Here is a 17,350-nt window from a genome sequence, read left to right as displayed (position 1 = left end):
CAGGGGCGGGGTCATAGGGCAGGGGAGGAGGGTGCCTGGGCCAGGCAGAAGGTGCAGGCCACCACCTTCCCTCCTGCAGGTGGATGTGCTGCGGGCCCTGGGGGCCGAGATTGTGAGGACGCCCACGAGTGCCAGGTTTGACTCCCCAGAGTCACACGTGGGCGTGGCCTGGCGGCTGAAGAATGAAATCCCCAATTCTCACATCCTAGACCAGGTGAGGCGCCTGGGGCCTGGAGTCGGGCATTCCCTAGGAGGGTCTCAGTCAGGGATGTGGGGGTGACTGAGGTGTCAGGGGCCAGCTCACGGGCTCTGCTCTCTTTCTATGCAGTACCGCAATGCCAGCAACCCCCTGGCTCACTACGACACCACCGCTGATGAGATCCTGCGGCAGTGTGACGGTGCGTCCCTCTGTCCATCTTGATTGCATTTATCCGTGGCTGCCTGGGAGTGTACAAATCTCTTGCCCTCTCCTTGGTGAACTCCTATTCACCCTTCAAAACCCAGCTCAAATGTTCCCTCTTGGCCGGGCGCGGTGGCTCACCCCTGTAATCCCAGCACTTTGGGAGGCCGAGGCGGGCGGATCACAAGGTCAGGAGATCGAGACCATGGTGAAACCCCGTCTCTACTAAAAATAGAAAAAATTAGCCGGGCGCAGTGGCGGGCGCCTGTAGTCCCAGCTACTCGGGAGGCTGAGGCAGGAGAATGGCGTGAACCCGGGAGGCGGAGCTTGCAGTGAGCCGAGATTGCGCCACTGCACTCCAGCCTGGGCGACAGAGCGAGACTCCGTCTCAAAAAAAAAAAAAAAAAAAAAATGTTCCCTCTGTGAAATGCTATCTAGAGCATTTCTCTAGAACAGTTTCCTCCCTCCCTTGTGCCCTCTTGGCCTCTGCCTGTGCCTTACCTGTAACAATCTCTGCAGGTCTGCAGGGGCTCCTCCCACAGAGAATGTAGGGAGTGAGTCTGTTCAGGGCCCAGGCTGGTGCTGGGCTCACAGCTGGGACTTCAGCTGGGATCATGCCCTGACTCGGCATCAGATTCCTCTGCAGAACAGGGCTGGTGACATCTGCGATGAGTTCACTCTCTGTTACAGGCATGAGGCCGGCTCCTTGGGCCCTTTTCCAGGGACTCGGTGCCAAGGCCTGTGGGGGTTGGTACTGATGTTTTCCCAAGAGATTCCTTTAGAGAGAAGTTGCCAGGAGGTTGGCGCCCTGGCTTCCTGTTGGGAATCCGGTGTTGGCATGGGCTGGAGCACACCCTCAGTCCATGCCCAGGAGCCAGGCTGTACGGTCCAGGCATTTGCTTGTTTGGGCTTTATGTGTGAGAACTCTCTGGTTTGGCAAAAGCAGTCCTGTCTCAGCATGGGTGCCCGAGCGGCTCCCCCCCTCTGAGTCTTTCCCTGCCGTGGCTTGTCTGCCAGATGCCCGTGCTGGCCGCCAGCAGTGTGAGCGCCCAGCGAGTTTCTGAGCTGAAGCCTGAACAACTGATTCCATTTCCTGTGCCAGTTCAGTTAACTCACTCACACCATGCAAACATCCAACAGCCCGTGGAAGTGATTAATTTGAAGGCTCCCTCTGCCCGCCCTCAGCGCCTGCACCCCCGGACAGCGTCCTGTCTTTCTGCATCCAGCCAAACGGGGGTTTTAGGGGCCGAGTGTCATTGAGCAAAGACTGGGCTGGGGTGCCCCAGGCTGCCTGTTTCTGAGGCTTTCACAGACTGAGGGCAGCAATGAGGGCCGCTCCAACTGGAGAAGAAGTCTTTCTTTTGAGCTTTTTGGTCACCCGCCGTGGTTAGGGCTGAGTGTGTTTTCAATGATTTTTTTTTTTTTTTTTTTTTGGAGACGGAGTCTCGCTCAGTCACCCAGGCTGGAGTGCAGTGGCGCAATCTCGGCTCACTGCAAGCTCTGCCTCCCGGGCCCACACCATTCTCCTGCCTCAGCCGCCCGAGTAGCTGGGACTACAGGTGCCCGCCACCGCGCCCGGCTAATTTTTTGTATTTTTAGTAGAGACGGGGTTTCACCGTGTTAGCCAGGATGGTCTTGATCTCCTGACCTTGTGATCCGCCCGCCTCAGCCTCCCAAAGTGCTGGGATTACAGGCGTGAGCCACCGCGCCTGGCCTTCAATGATTATTACTATGAGTGATGGGCTGGCCAGGCGAGGACCTGAGAATGTTATCCATCCACCAGGGAAGCTGGACATGCTGGTGGCTTCAGCGGGCACGGGTGGCACCATCACGGGCATTGCCAGGAAGCTGAAGGAGAAGTGTCCTGGATGCAGGGTGAGTGGTGTGACCGGGCCCGGGAGGGGCAGCGCAGAGTGGCCCCGACTTCTGAACTGAAAGCTCTCATTCCTCACCATCTGCTCAGCCCACTGTCTTCCGCGGTATTTCTACACTGCTTGGGAGGTGTTTGGAAAGACGGTGCTTGACAGATAAGGGACCAGCAGCTCATGACCCGAAGGAGCTGGGGCTGGGTGCTCGCTCACTGGCCAGTGTCTTGGAGGGGCTTCCTGTGCTGAGTGGGGGGGTTGGAGTTCCATCTAAGGGCTCTGAGAATCAGCCAGGAGCTCTAAGTCCTCTGGTCCTGAGTCTGCCCCTCGCCTGGGGTTTGAGGGAGTTGGGGGAGGGTTTCTGGACTCAGGGTTAAGAGCAGGTCTGAGGTGCCTAGAAAGGTCCCACTGATGAGACAAGAGTGTTATCTCTCTGTTGCTTGCCCTTGAAAAAGACATCACTGCCCAGCAACGCCCTTTGTCCCCAAAGGCTCTGGTGCTTCGCCGCAGGGTGGTCTGTCTGGGCTGTCCTGGGGGCCCCGCTCCGAGAAGCCCCCGGGGAGGTCACTTCCTCCCAGACACCCGCTTTCACTTCTGAGCGCCCTGCACTGAACGTTTAGTCGAGACGAGGTCATTATCGCTTTAATACTTGGGGCCTGGGTTCCTGGGTTTCTCGTCCTGCCTCGGAGGCCGGGAACAGGCCACCACCCACGGGCAGAGTGTTGACAGGCGCTTGTTCACGGCGGTATTGGCCACTCCGATGATAGAATAGTCAGGCATGTCCAGTGGGGGCTTTTGCTGGCCCTGAGCCCTGAAGCCGCGCGGTCTGCAGATCATCGGGGTGGATCCCGAAGGGTCCATCCTCGCGGAGCCAGAGGAGCTGAACCAGACAGAGCAGACAACCTACGAGGTGGAAGGGATCGGCTATGACTTCATCCCCACGGTGCTGGACAGGACGGTAGGTCGAGTCCTGAGCCCGGCCGCAGTGCCAGTGCAGCCTGTAACTCACTCACACTGGAGAGCCTGGCTGATCCTGGGCCCCAACTGGCTCCTCCGCTGAGGGGAACAGAAGGGCAAGCCCCGGCACGCGTGGTGAGAAGCTGATCTCGCAGGTCGAGACAAAGTAACTGGGGGATGATGTCTGCACATGTGGCCTGACCTCACCAAGGGATGTAGCCCGGGTGGCACAGGCAGGGAGCAGGGAAAACGTGGGAAAATTAAGGCCCCAGAAAACTCTGTTAAGAGGCAAAAAGGTGGATTTGGCCTGAGTGAGAGTGGAGACGAAAGGGCCCCTGCAGGTCACACGGATGCTCAGTGGGGCTGGCGGGCAGTTTTACTGTCTGCAAAACGTGTTAGAACTGGAAGGTCTGCAGACGTGCTGATCCCAGAGGGAGAGGCTGGGGCGTGACCTCTGGGGTCCTGCTGCCTAGACACGGGGTCCGCCACAAGGCTGTTCACCCCCTTGGCCACGTGGAAGCGGCTCCCACACTGACGGGCTGTGGGGGGGTCCCGCTCAGGTGGTGGACAAATGGTTCAAGAGTAACGACGAGGAGGCGTTCACCTTTGCCCGCATGCTCATCGCGCAAGAGGGGCTGCTGTGTGGTGAGTGGGTGGTAGGCACGGGGGTACGGGGATGGCAGAGATGGATGGGGGCACCGGGATGGCTGGGGGCGCACCCTCTGCCAGCCACCAGCCTGCATGTGTAAGACAGCAGTTCTGAGGAGTGTCACTGCTGCGGCCACGAGCCTCAGGTGTTATCTGTCTGCCTGGGTCCTCACCTGCCCAGTGTGGACACCTACTCAGGTGAGGGCAGGAGGCCACGGGGCAGGGCTTCGAACTGCCTTCCAGAATGTGTTTCTAGAACAAGGCTAAAGCTCTCATGGCACTTACTGTTTCTAATCAAGCTCACCAGGGCCCCTGGAGCAGTGGCTCTGCACTGACGGGGCCCATGGCCAGGACTGGGTGCTGCGAGCACCCTGGAACAGCTGGGGAGGGGCTCTGGAGCCTGAGGCTGTCCAGGATCGACCCCACTCACCTTCCTCCCACCCCGTGCCCCTCTGCCCACCTGCTTGGGGACTGGCAATGCCACTGACCAGCCACACAGGCAGCAGAGGCTGTAGGGACCACAGTTGATCTGGACATCTGGGGACTCGGAGAGCACACACCAGCTTCTAAAACCCAGGCAGGGACATATGAGGTTTTTACTTGTGCATTCCCTGTGCCATGTCACTTTGCAGGTGGTGACAGGGAAAGTGGAAGGAAACCAGCCCTTAGTGTGGGCAACAGCTGAGCCCCAAACTAGAGACAGGAAGCAAGTCTTGATTGAAAAACCATTTCCTAGCCAGGCGCGGTGGCTCATGCCTATAATCCCAGCACTTTAGGAGGTTGAGGCGGGCAGATCACCTGAGGTCAGGAGTTCAAGACCAGCCTGGCCAACATGGTGAAACCGCATCTCTACTAAAATACACACATACAAAATTAGCCAGGCGTGGTGGTGCACGCCTGTAATCCCAGCTACTCAGGAGGCTGAGGTAGGAGAATTGCTTGAACCTGGGAGGTGGAGGTTTCAGTGAGCTGAGATCGTGCCACTGCACTCCAGCCTGGGCAACAGAGCAAAAACTCCATCTCATAAAAAAAAAAGAAAAGAAAACCATTTCCCAGATGTGTCTGTCATCTGTTATGAAAGGTGTCTTGGTGCCCATAAACGCTGGGCTCTCCCTATCTGAGTCTCCCTGTTCCCCGTGTTGGTGGAGAAACAAGCCCCTGCCTTTGGGGCTGGAAAGCAGGTCCATGGGCCCCGTTACAGAGGAGCGCGCCTCTCTTCCTGCGGGTGCTCCTGGTACAGACTTAGACCTTCCCGACTGCTGTGTGCACCCTCAAACTAAGCCCGGTGAAGACGCCTCAGACTCTGACTTCAGGGATCCTAGGCACAGCTGGTGTCACCGTGAGCCTTGGTCTCTTGTTTATAAAGCAGAGCCCAGTGTACAGTCAGGCAGCCTGCAGGCGTGGTGCTGCAGGCGAGGTGCTGGGGACTCCGTCCTCATAGCATCGCTGGCACTCGGCTCAGGGCCAGGAGGTTTGCCAGGGGCCGCAGCCCCACCGCAGGCATTTTCCTGGCACCAGTGCCCACCGCAGCCTAGCAGGAGCCCCTTTTGCTCCCGGATCTTTTGTTTCCTGGGTGTGGGTTTCGTTATGAAGCCCTGAGTGGACATGAAAACTCCATGGTGCACAAGGAGGAAGCCGATGCTCATGGAGAAGTGGGGTCCTCCCAGCCCCTCTCCCCGAGGCAGCCCCTCTTGACAGATCCTTCAGAGCATGTCTGACATGCTCCCATGCATGCAAGTGCACAATTCATGCACCCACGTGCACCCATGCGCACTCACCCTGGCGCATCTGACTCTTGTGCACAATTCATGCACATGCATGCACCCACACGCACGCACCTTGGCGCGTCCGACTCATGGCCCTGTCTGCAGGTGGCAGTGCTGGCAGCACGATGGCGGTGGCTGTGAAGGCCGCACAGGAGCTGCAGGAGGGCCAGCGCTGCGTGGTCATTCTGCCCGACTCGGTGCGGAACTACATGTAAGACATGGCTTCCCTCCCGGGTCCGTGCTCCTCTCTGTCCTGCCACCTTCCCTGGATGCCTCACCTGAGAGCTGCAGCCAGAGCTGGGATGGGAGGAAGCCAGCGGGGCCCTGTGAGCACTGCTTCCTCTCTCCTGCCTGGGTGCCCTCATGCTGTTGGGCTTCCCAGCCCCTTAATGCTGTGAAAATCAATGCACGCTCACAGGGACAGCCCTGACGGGAGGGGCTTGGAAGGCGGGGGTTCCCTCTCTGTCCCTCCTGTCAGTCCCTCTCTGGTGTCTGCCCCCTCACTGCTCTGGGGTGCGTGAGCTCCAAGGGGTAGCCCTGGCCACATGGACTGACGTCCTCTTGGGCCGGGCCTTGTGCCACCTCCTATTCACCCCGACTCCCTCTGCTGCTTCCCCCAAACTCCAGGCTGGGACCGAGTGCTGCCCGGGTGGCCCCCTAGGACGTGCTGTGACTATTTTGCCCAGAGGCACCTCGGGCAGTAATGCCACAGACCTCGCTGGTCACCGGGCAGCCGGGCTGAGACTGGGGCTGCTCTGCACCTGCTCTCTGGGGGTGGCACCGGGGTGGGTGTCTAGAGACCCCCATGCCCTGCCCCCTGCACCTGAAGGGTTTCCTCCATGGCCTGCAAGCTGCAGGGGCTACACAGCTCCTGAGAGCTCAGCTCTCCTTGGGGGGCCCAGTCCTGGCTGGTGGGTGCCCCCGGTTGGGTTCCCCGGTGTGGGGTGATTCACATCTGGTGCCCAGGGCCAAGTTGCCCTGTGCAGGGCTCCTGCCCACCCCTGTCAGTGCAAGAACACCATCTCCCCACACGCTTGGCCAGCTTGCCATGCGTGCCCGTGCGTGTGTGTGTGCGCGAGGGGCAGAGGGCGGGCATGAGAGGACGTGTTGATTTGAGTGCCTGAGCGATGGCTGTGTGCACGCTCACACACGCTCACGCTCACACATGCTCACACACGCTCACACACGCTTGCTGGCCATGGGGGGCAGGAAGTCCAGCCCACAGGCTTCCCCCTGGGACCTCCAGCCAGCACCCGGGGGTCTCTGCTGCACCTGTGAGGTCCAGGAGAGGGGCTGGGCAGGCAGTGCTGCCCCTCAGCATGGGTGGAGGCCCAGTGGGGCCCTGGTGACTCCCCCATCCCGCAGGACCAAGTTCCTGAGCGACAGGTGGATGCTGCAGAAGGGTTTTCTGAAGGAGGAGGACCTCATGGAGAAGAAGCCCTGGTGAGACTGCCCGGCCGGAGACCCACTGCCTGCGCTGGCCCTGCCCAGTGTGACAGGCCGGAGAGCGGTCCCTGTGGCCTCCTGCTGAGGTGCTGCCCGGTGGGGGGACAAGGGCGTGTGTCCGTATCCTGACCCCCCGCCTGCCCTCTTCCCTCAGGTGGTGGCACCTCCGTGTTCAGGAGCTGAGCCTGTCGGCCCCACTGACCGTGCTGCCGACCGTCTCCTGTGAGCACACCATTGAGATCCTCCGGGAGAAGGGCTTCGACCAGGCGCCCGTGGTGGACGAGGCAGGGTCAGTCTAAGTCCCTGCCCAGAGCTCAGTCCCGGGTTCTGTCTGTCCAGCTCCACCACGTCAGTGTCCCCGGACAGGGCAGCTGTGCAGACCCCGCAGCTCAGCGGACAGGCCTGCCTGGGCCGCCTCATGCGGATGTTCAGGGTGTTGGAGGCCCCTTGTCGGTCCCTGAGCAGTCTGGGGCAGGGCCGCTGTGCTCACTCCAGGCCCTCAGACCTCGGCCCACCCACCCTTTGTGTGTGTGCAGCCCACGCTGGGCCCACCTGGGGGGCAGGGGAGAGAGATCCCTGACATGTCTGACAGCGGAAGGCCTGGGCACACATGCCCAGTGACCACTGAGAGCCCCATGGCGGGGAAACCTGACGGCTGGTCACCCTCGACCCTGGCTGAAAGGGTCCAAGGACTCTTCGTTTCTTTCTCCCCGTCAGGGCCCAGCCTGGTCCCTGCCGTGTGTAGGCTCGTGGCAGAGACTTCCAGGCATGGCCAGAGAGTGCTCCTCGCGGGGCAGCTGAGGGTGTGCCCCGCCGTCCTGGGAGGCGTGAGGTGCCAGCGCTGACCCCTGCCTGCCCCTACCCCGCAGAGTGATCCTGGGAATGGTGACGCTTGGGAACATGCTGTCGTCCCTGCTTGCCGGGAAGGTGCAGCCATCAGACCAAGTTGGCAAAGTCATCTACACGCAGTTCAAACAGGTACTCGGTCACCTACGGGCAGTTCAAACAGGTGCGCAGTCACCTATGGGCAGTTCAAAGAGGTACTCGGTCACCTACGGGCAGTTCAAACAGGCACTCGGTCACCTACGGGCAGTTCAAACAGGCACTCGGTCACCTACGGGCAGTTCAAACAGGTGCGCAGTCACCTATGGGCAGTTCAAACAGGTACTCGGTCACCTACGGGCAGTTCAAACAGGCACTCGGTCACCTACGGGCAGTTCAAACAGGCACTCGGTCACCTACGGGCAGTTCAAACAGGTGCGCAGTCACCTACAGGCAGTTAAAACAGGTACTCAGTCACCTACGGGCAGTTCAAACAGGCACTCGGTCACCTACGGGCAGTTCAAACAGGTGCGCAGTCACCTACGGGCAGTTCAAACAGGTACTCGGTCACCTACGGGCAGTTCAAACAGGTACTCGGTCACCTACGGGCAGTTCAAACAGGTACTCGGTCACCTACGGGCAGTTCAGACAGGTACTCGGTCACCTACGGGCAGTTCAGACAGGTACTCGGTCACCTACGGGCAGTTCAGACAGGTACTCGGTCACCTACGGGCAGTTCAAACAGGTGCGCGGTCTCCTACGGGCAGTTCAAACAGTCACCTACGGGCAGTTCAAACAGGTGCTCAGTCACCTACGGGCAGTTCAAACAGGTATGCAGGTGCTTTGGGACGGCAGAGGGTGCCCGAGTCCCCCCAGCCTTGAAGGCAGGATGCGGCACTTCCCATGTGGGGGTGCTGGGTCCTCGACCCTCAACACCACTTAGGCCGAAGCTGGCTGCACCCCTCAAACCATGAAGCTGAGAAGCACCCACTTTACAGGTGCAGCAGCCGGAGAGGAGGCTCTCATCAGTGCAGGCGCATCCATGCCAGCCGTGTCTTGGGAACACGAGGAGGTCGTTTGTGCTGAGACGCTGTCCCCGGCACCATGCAGCATCTGCTGGGATCTTTCTCATGCCCAGCCTCATTTGCCTGTGGATGCATTTGGTTATCCAACAAGAGCTAGAACATTCTGAGAGAAGCCCATGGTGGCTCCTTGCCGGGCTGGTTAGACCCCATGCTTGTCCTGAGACACCCACCCTCTGCTGCTCTGAGGGTGGCCCAGGAAAGTTCGTGTGACTTTCCACATGGATCCCCTGGGACACGGAGGTGTGGCTCTTGACACGAAAGGCTAAGTGTTCTGCCCAAACGTAGGAGCGAAGTTGACTTTTTTTTTTTTTTTTGGAGATGGAGTCTTGCTCTGTCGCCCAGGCTGGAGTGCAGTGGCGCCATTTTGGCTCGCTGCAAGCTCCGCCTCCCGGGTTCATGCCATTCTCCTGCCTCAGCCTCCCCAGTAGCTGGCACTACAGGCTCCTGCCACCACGCCCAGCTAATTTTTTGTATTTTTTTGTTTGTTTGTTTTTTCTTGAGATGGAGTCTCACTCTGTCGCCCAGGCTGGAGTGCAGTGGCGAAATCTCGGCTCACTGCAAGCTCCACCTCCCGAGTTCACGCCATTCTCCCGCCTCAGCCTCCTGAGTAGCTGAGACTACGGGTGCCCACCATGACGCCTGGCTAATTTTTTTTTTTTTTTTTTTTTTGTATTTTTAGTAGAGATGGGGTTTCACTGTGTTAGCAAGGATGGTCTCAATCTGCTGACCTTGTGATCCGCCCGCCTCAGCCTCCCAAAGTGCTGGGATTACAGGCGCGAGCCACCGCGTCCGGCGCACATTTGACTTCTTTCCCATCTCATACACACACCTGAAATGTTACCCGAATCCACGCATTTCTCACATTCAGCTGCCACCGCCTCCCGAGTGGGCCTTGCAGGATCCCCCATCGCGTCTCCTCTCACTCCACAGAAAATTTGCAGGGCCGTGACCCCCCTGCCAAGCCCACTGGGGGCAAAGCCCCCATGCCCACCTAGAGGGTGTTCCTCCCGGCTTCGCGCTGGCTATCCCAGCCCCAGAGCACCTGTGCTGTGGGGGGGTGCTTCCTGTGCTTTCTGGAGCCGCCATCGCCTCCCATTCTGTGGGGAGCTCCTGGAGATTGTCCAGCCCCTGGTGATCACCGAGTGGGGTCATGGTGCCCGGCACCACGTGAGAGCACTACCCACCAGTGCTAGAAGTTTCTCTCCTTCCTCCCCACTCTCCCTTCCATTCTTGACTGCGGTATTATAGGATACAATGAACTTATTTAATACACACAGCTTAGTGATTTTTGTTTTGTTTTTTTTTTTTTTGAGACGGAGTCTGGCCCTGTCACCCAGGCTGGAGTGCAATGGTGCAATCTCTGCTCACTGCAACCTCTGCCTCCCGGGTTCAAGCGATTCTCCTGCCTCAGCCTCCTGTGTAGCTGAGATTACAGGCATGTGCCACCATGCCCAGCCAATTTTTGTATTTTTAGTAGAGACAGAGTTTTACCATGTTGGCCAGGCAGGTCTTGAACTCCTGACCTCGTGATCCACCCACCTCAGGCTACCGAAGTGCTGCGATTACAGGCACGAGCCACCGTGCCTGGCCTAGCTTAGTGATTTTGACATAAATATACACCCACAATGCTGTCACCCATGACACATCTGTTATCCCCAAAGGCTTCTTGTGCCCCCTTGAGTCCCCACCCCACCCCCAGGCAGCCACCCCAGGCTGGGGGTCCACCTCAGCCACACCCTCCAGGGCTGTGTGGGTAAAGACGCCTGGGGGGTGCTCACTGTTTCTACCTCCTTCCCACAGACCTGGTGGTCGTTCTGCTGCGCAATGTCGCATGCCTGTCTGCCCCTCTCCGTGCCGAGTCCTGAGTTCTATTCCATGGTGTCTGTGGCCTTTGATATTGATTCTCGGGCTGCGCTCCAGCCCCTGCACAAATGGGACAGATTGGGTGCCCTTGCCTGGCGAGGTGCTGAGCCGGCTCTCTGGTGGTTGCATTGAGACTCTCTGGTTGGTGCTTTGGTTTTCTGACTTTGATCTTCAAGCTGGCAGGATCTGAGACAGCTAAAGGGCAGGGCTGGTGGCCACTGGCCTCATGCCCAAGGGCGTGGGGGTTCGGAGGCTTGGTCATCATCCAGTGATGCCTGGGCGCAGCTGAGCTCCCAGCCGCGCTTGCCCTGCTTGCTCCTTCCACTGGGCTCTAGCAGACCTGCCGCCAAGGCCTGAGGCTCTCACCACGAGGGGCCTGGCCAGCAGGGACAGAGCACCTCTGGGGCCTCCCTATGTCCCACTCTGCTCTGGGCCCCAAGGGGAAGGGATGCGGGGATAGGATGGCCTTCAGCAGGAGTAGAAGCTACCTCATTTCAGACCCTGTCCCAAGGCAAAGGCCGGGCACCACCACAGAAAACAGTGGCTCCCATCCCCTGGGCACACGGTTCTACCCGGCGCTGGCCCTTCCTGTGGTCCCTAGGCCAAGGGTCTGTCCCACAGTGAGGGGGGGCAGGGCAGGTCCCGGCCTTCACGGCTCCGTGGGGTGTTACTCCTGGTTCTTTTGTTGGACGGGAAAACCTTGCCTCCTTGGTCTTCCGACACATGCAGGGTCTGCCTTCGTAAGAACGAGCGCCGGGGGGTTGGGCTTTCCATAAATCACACTCTTGCTTCTGGATGCACGGGGCACCAGCATGGGGCACATCGCGGCGCTTCGCCTCCTGAGCGTTCGGTACAGGGTCAGGCGGTGCCGCCTCCGAGCCCTGGGAGCTCACGGCTTACCTGGGGAGCCGCCTCTACTGCCAGGTCGAAACGGGAAGGACACCTGCCGTGCAGACCTGAGGGTGGTTCACTGTGAGGTGCGCCCCACCTCTGGGTTTGCCTGCCCGTTGCTGATAAGCAAGTGTCCCCACTGTGTCCCAGGAGGGGCTTGTGCAGCCCTGGTGGCATTTCCCCAGGAAATCGATGGCAGCGAAGGCCACAGTGAGTGGAGGTTTGAGCTCCCCTCAGATGGGAGTCACAGGACCCTCCAGAGGAACACTCGCACCCTAAAACGTCCCCTGCGCTCCGACTTTTCAGCCCACCCCCGACCCCGGAGTCCACGGCTCTTTTTTACTAGTTTTGCCTTAAACAGGACATCACAGAGTTGGAATCATACAGCACAGAGCCCTCTCACACTGGCTTTTTGACGTAACAGTGCATTTGAGGCCTCTCCACGTCCCTTCCTGTTTTTTATTTCCCCTCAAGACTGAGTCTTGCTCTGCAGCCCAGGCTGGAGTTGAGTGGTGTGATCATGGCTCACTGCAGCCTTGAACTCCCAGGCTCAATCAGTCCACCTTCCTCAGCCTCCAAGTAGCCGGGATTGCAGGCACGTGCCACCATGCTTGGCTAGGTTTTTGTATTTTTGATGAGGTCTTGCTATGTTGTCCAGGCTGGTTTCAAACTCCTGGGCTCAAGCTATCCTCCTGCCTTGGGCTCCCAAGGTGCTGGGATTATAGGCAACAGTCACCACTCCCAGCCCCTTTCTTAATTTGATAGTTCCTCAAAGGGTATTTTATTTTATTTATTTTATTTTATTTATTTTATTTTAATTTTATTTTATTTATTTTTTTGAGACTGAGTCACCCTCTGTCACCCAGGCTGGAGTGCAATGGTGCAATCTCAGCTCACTGTAACCTCTGCCTCCCAGGTTCAAGCGATTCTCCTGCCTCAGCCTCCTGAGTAGCTGGGATTGCAGGCACTCACCACCACGCCCTGTTAATTTTTGTATTTTTAATAGAGACGGTTTCACCATGTTGGCCGGGCTGGTCTCGAACTCGTGACCTCAAGTGATCTGCCCTCCTCGGCCTCCCAAAGTGCTGGGATTACAGGTGTGAGCCGTGTGCAGCCTCCTCAAAGGGTCTTTCTCAGTGTGTCCTGTCACCCTCTGATTCCTAGGTTAAGATCCTTTTGCACGATGCTTTCCTGTCACCTGTGTTCCTTTTCCTGGGACCGGTGGGGCCCACTGACCGTGCTTCCCTTGCAGATCCGCCTGACGGACACGCTGGGCAGGCTCTCGCGCATCCTGGAGATGGACCACTTCGCCCTGGTGGTGCACGATCAGATCCAGTGTGAGTGGAGACCTGCTGTGTGCATGGGGTTCTCACTGGGGTCAGGCCACCAAGCCTGGCCTTTGCCATGGGCAGCAGCTGGGCCCCCGTCCCCCATGGGGTTTTAGGGGATTGGGTGGTGCTGACCTTCAGTGACACCCAGTCTTTATGCCTGGGCCTCCCACACGCCCTGGGCTGGTACTGGTGGGCTGCACCTACGATTCCTGCAGGGACCCCTCAGGCCACACAGCGAGGGCCCTTTGCCTCCCGGGAGGCCAGCAGTCTTGGGGACTCTCAGGGACAAGCCCAGAAACATCTGGAAGGGTTTCAAGTCCTGACCCTGGCCATGTCCTGCAGCCCTGCAGAGGCAGTGTTTGCCCCAACAGCCTCGTGGCCTTTGGGGGGCTGCTCTGAACGGAAACCCCCACATGGGTCTCAGAGGAGCCACTCGTTGGCTGTCCTCGGAGCCCTGCTCCCAGCGAGCTCTGAGGTTTGGTGACTCCTGAGCACATCCCTGGGCGTCCCCACCACATCCCCACAGGCCAGGAGAGTCGCTTGCAGGTTTTGGGTTATAGATGGCAGCCCTCGGCCCGGGGCCCACAGGGAGAGTTGGGAGGGGGCCTGGAGCCCGGAGCCTGCCCACCCACCAGGCCCATGTGCAGTGGGTGAGCACTGGGCGGCTGAGGCTGGTCCGTGAGGGCCTCGAGTCTAACCCCATCTCCCATCCTTGGCTCTGCAGCACGGGACCAGGCCTGGGCAGGTGCGGTGGGGGGGCCTGCAGGTAGGTAACACCCACCCCTCAGAATGGCTCTCAGGCTCAGAATCACAGCCTCCCCATGGCAAATGAAGGCTTTCCAGGGCCCTGGACCCACCCCCGAGCTTGGGTAGGAGGGTTCCCCTCTTCATCTCACATTTACTTGTGTTTGAACATCTCAGAAAAAAAAAAAAAAAAGATGCAAATGCCAATGTCAGGGTCCCCAACTCAAGTCTTCCCGGAGCATGTCCACGCTTGTCACCACTGTCTGTGGCTGCTTTCAAGCAGGTCAGGGCTGTGTGGTCACAACAGAGATGGCACAGCCCCCAAGACCTAACATACCACCACCTGGCCGTCGTCGGAAAGCCCACCGGCCAGCCCTGGTTCACTGCCTCAGGGCCACAGAAGCCTGCGGCACTCAGGGCTCCCTTCTCCAACACTGTCACTGTGCCTCAGTGTCCCCGAAACGCAAGGAGTTGATCTCATCTGGGTTCCCTGGTTTTCCTGGGGCGCTAAGTAGGGACCTCTGCCTACAAAGATAGGAGTGACAGCTGTGATAGAGTGGGGACGGACTCCGAGGGCTCTGCCTGGATGTTCCTTACCCCTACCCTGCTCACCCCTCTGTGCCTCATGACAGCTGGCATAGGGTCCTGCGGAGACGCAGGACCGAGAGGATGTGTGGGGAGGGGAGAGAGGGAGGGAATGAGATCTGTGTTAAGGAACTGGCTCATGAGATCACAGAGGCTGACAGACCCTGAGATCTGTAGGGTGAGGCGGCAGGCTGGAGACTGAAGAGCCAGCAGTTCAAGCCCCAAGGCAGGAAATTCCACCTTTGGTTCTATTCAGGCTTCAGCTGCTTGGGTGAGGCCCTCCACAGTAGCAAGTGTGTTGACTCTTGTGCTAATTGAGAAATCCCCTCACACACGCCCAGAATGATGTGTGGCCAGTGCCTGGGCTCCCCACGGCCCCGTTAATCTGTATTAAAATTAACCATCGTGGGAACCTGGGCCAGCATTAACACCGAGCCCACGCTTGCCAGGAGAAGGCAGTAGGGGTGAAGACAGAATCAGGCCAGAGATGGGAGCTGTATGCTGCCCGTCGTGGCAAGGGGTTTTTGTCTGTTTTTAGAGACAGGGTCTTGCTCTGTTGCCCAGACTGGAGTGCAGTGGTGCCATCACAGCTCGCTGCAGGCTCGACTTCCTGTGCTTAACTGATCCTTCTGCCTCAGTCTCCCAAGTAGCTGGGACCACAAGCATGTGCCACCATGCTTAACTAATTTATTTTTAAAAATATTCTGGCCGGGCGCAGTGGCTCAAGCCTATAATCCCAGCACTTTGGGAGGCTGAGGCAGGCAGATCACGAGGTCAGGAGATTGAGACCATCCTGGCTAACACAGCGAAACCACGTCTCTACTAAAAATACAAAAAACTAGCCGGGAGAGGGGGCAGGCGCCTGTAGTCCCAGCTACTCGGGAGGCTGAGGCAGGAGAATGGCGTGAACCCAGGAGGCGGAGCTTGCAGTGAGCAGAGATCACGCCACTGCACTCCAGCCTGGGCGACAGAGCAAGACTCTGTCTCAAAAAAATATATATATATTCTGTAGAGATGGGGTCTCGATATGTTGCCTAGGCTGGTTCCAGACTTCTGGGCTTAAATGATCCTCCCACCTTGGCCTTCCACAGCGCTGGGATCACAGGTGTGAGCCACTGTGCCGGCCTTGTGAGCAGAGTCCTGAGAGCCTCAGGAGCCTTATGGTGGGCCAGGGAAGGGTGTGTCCTGACATGCGCTGGGTGGAGCCTGGTCTGGGGCTCAGGGAACTCATGGGGTGGAGGGGCTGGGTAGAGCCTGGCCTGGGGCCTAGGGGACTCATACAGTGGGTGGAGCCTGGCCTGGGGCCCAGGGGACTCATACAGTGGGTGGAGCCTGGCCTGGGGCCTAGGGGACTCATACAGTGGGTGGAGCCTGGCCTGGGGCCCAGGGGACTCATACAGTGGGTGGAGCCTGGCCTGGGGCCCATGGGACTCATGGGGTGGGGGTAGAACCTGACCTGGGACCCCATGGGGCTCATATCAGAAGAGGCTTGGCCAGGCCCAGTGGCTCATGCCTGTGATCCCAGCACTTTGGGAGGCCGAGGCAGGCGGATCACTTGAGGTCAGGAGTCCGAGGCCAGCCTGGCCAGCATGGCAAAACCCCATCTCTACTAAAAATACAAAAATTAGCTGGGTGTGGGGATGTGCACCTCAAGTCCCAGTTCCTTGGGAGTCTGAGGCACGAGAATCACTTGAACCCAGGAGGTGGAGGTTGCAGTGAGCCAAGACTGCACCCCCGCACTCCAGCCTGGGTGACAGTGAGGCTCTGTCTCGGGGGGGGGAAAAAAAAGAACACAGCCTTGGCTGCTGGGCTCCAGCAGGCCGCCCTGGGGCCCCCACGGTGCACAGGTAGGTCCCCTAGGCCCCCAGGAGCCTCCTACCCCGCAGCTGCCCGCCCAGCCTCCCGCGGCACCTGCAGACCCGCTGCCTCGTCCTCCCCTCAGACCACAGCACCGGGAAGTCCAGTCAGCGGCAGACGGTGTTCGGCGTGGTCACCGCCATTGACTTGCTGAACTTCGTGGCCGCCCAGGAGCGGACCAGAAGTGAAGTCTGGAGCGCTGGGCACTGTGGAGCGGCCCCACCACCCGGGCCCGCTTCTCCTTCGCTTTCCTGAGCCCTAAACGCACACGTGATTGGTAACTGCCTCGCCTGGCACCCGTCATCCCCGCAGACGGCAAGGAGCATCCGTCTCCCCTCATTAACACATGGCTTCCTAAATGGCCCTATTTACGGCCTGTGAGGTGAAATGCGCTTTTCTCTAATGTAACTTCTTCTTAGGATGTTTCACCAAGGAAATACTGAGAGAGAAGTTGGCCAGGTAGGAAGAACACGAGCAATGACTGGGCAGAGTGGATTAAAGGCAAAAGAGAGAAGAGTCCAGGACGGGGACAGGGAAGCGGGCAGGGAGAAGCCCGGGTGGCTGGGCATCCTCCACGGACAGCGCCGTCTGCTCGGGGCTGAGCTGGTGGGAGCAGTTTTTTGGGTTTTTTAATTGAGGTGAAATTTAACTTACCTAAAAATCAATCACCTTAAAGTAAATCATCAGCGGCATTTAGTACGTCCAGAAAGTTGTGTAGGCTCCACCTCTGTCACGTTCTGGAACATTCTCTCATCACCGCAGGAAGCAATCATTTCCCCTCCCGTCTTCCTCCTCCCCTGGCAACTGCTAATCGCCTTTCTGTCTCTATTGTCTCAAATAGGTTCTCCCTGTTCTGGACGTTTCACATAAATGGAATCACACAATCGTGGCCTCGTGTCTTATTTCACTTTGCATAGTATTTTCACCCATGTCAGAGCACGTGTACTTGGATTCTTTTTGTGACCGAATAATAAGCTAGCGCGTGGATAGAGCACATTTTGCTTCCTCATTTGTCGGACTTGGGTTGTTTCTGCGTTTCAGCCCTTGTGAGTAATCTGCTGTGCACATTCAGGGCTATTTTGGAGACCTC

At 58.6% G+C, this 17,350-nt stretch overlaps 1 protein-coding gene across 9 annotated transcripts in view; it reads left to right on the top strand.

Annotated features, from left to right (window-relative positions):
- The window catches only part of CBS (cystathionine beta-synthase), a 29,169-nt gene extending 12,025 nt beyond the window's left edge, over positions 1–17,144 (top strand). For 6 of the 9 annotated variants that reach the window (XM_073010828.1, XM_073010837.1, XM_073010834.1 and 3 more), the window contains exons 7-20: positions 80–214; positions 329–398; positions 2,184–2,275; positions 3,098–3,223; positions 3,783–3,867; positions 5,742–5,847; positions 7,002–7,079; positions 7,237–7,371; positions 7,952–8,060; positions 8,903–9,127; positions 12,750–12,840; positions 12,996–13,080; positions 13,799–13,840; positions 16,346–17,144. In XM_073010828.1, the coding sequence (XP_072866929.1) occupies positions 80–214; positions 329–398; positions 2,184–2,275; positions 3,098–3,223; positions 3,783–3,867; positions 5,742–5,847; positions 7,002–7,079; positions 7,237–7,371; positions 7,952–8,060; positions 8,903–9,127; positions 12,750–12,840; positions 12,996–13,080; positions 13,799–13,840; positions 16,346–16,406 (1,440 nt within the window). In that variant the 3' untranslated portion in view covers positions 16,407–17,144. The remainder of the gene's footprint in view (positions 1–79; positions 215–328; positions 399–2,183; positions 2,276–3,097; positions 3,224–3,782; positions 3,868–5,741; positions 5,848–7,001; positions 7,080–7,236; positions 7,372–7,951; positions 8,061–8,902; positions 9,128–12,749; positions 12,841–12,995; positions 13,081–13,798; positions 13,841–16,345) is intronic. The other 3 variants (XM_073010841.1, XM_037984870.2, XM_037984875.2) reach the window with 3 other exon arrangements.
- The last annotated feature ends 206 nt before the right edge of the window (positions 17,145–17,350 follow it).

This window comes from Chlorocebus sabaeus, chromosome 2, assembly GCF_047675955.1.
Source record: "Chlorocebus sabaeus isolate Y175 chromosome 2, mChlSab1.0.hap1, whole genome shotgun sequence".
Lineage (NCBI taxonomy): Eukaryota > Metazoa > Chordata > Mammalia > Primates > Cercopithecidae > Chlorocebus > Chlorocebus sabaeus.
Note: the sequence above shows the minus strand (reverse complement) of the source record. Positions and strands in the feature narration are given on the sequence as shown.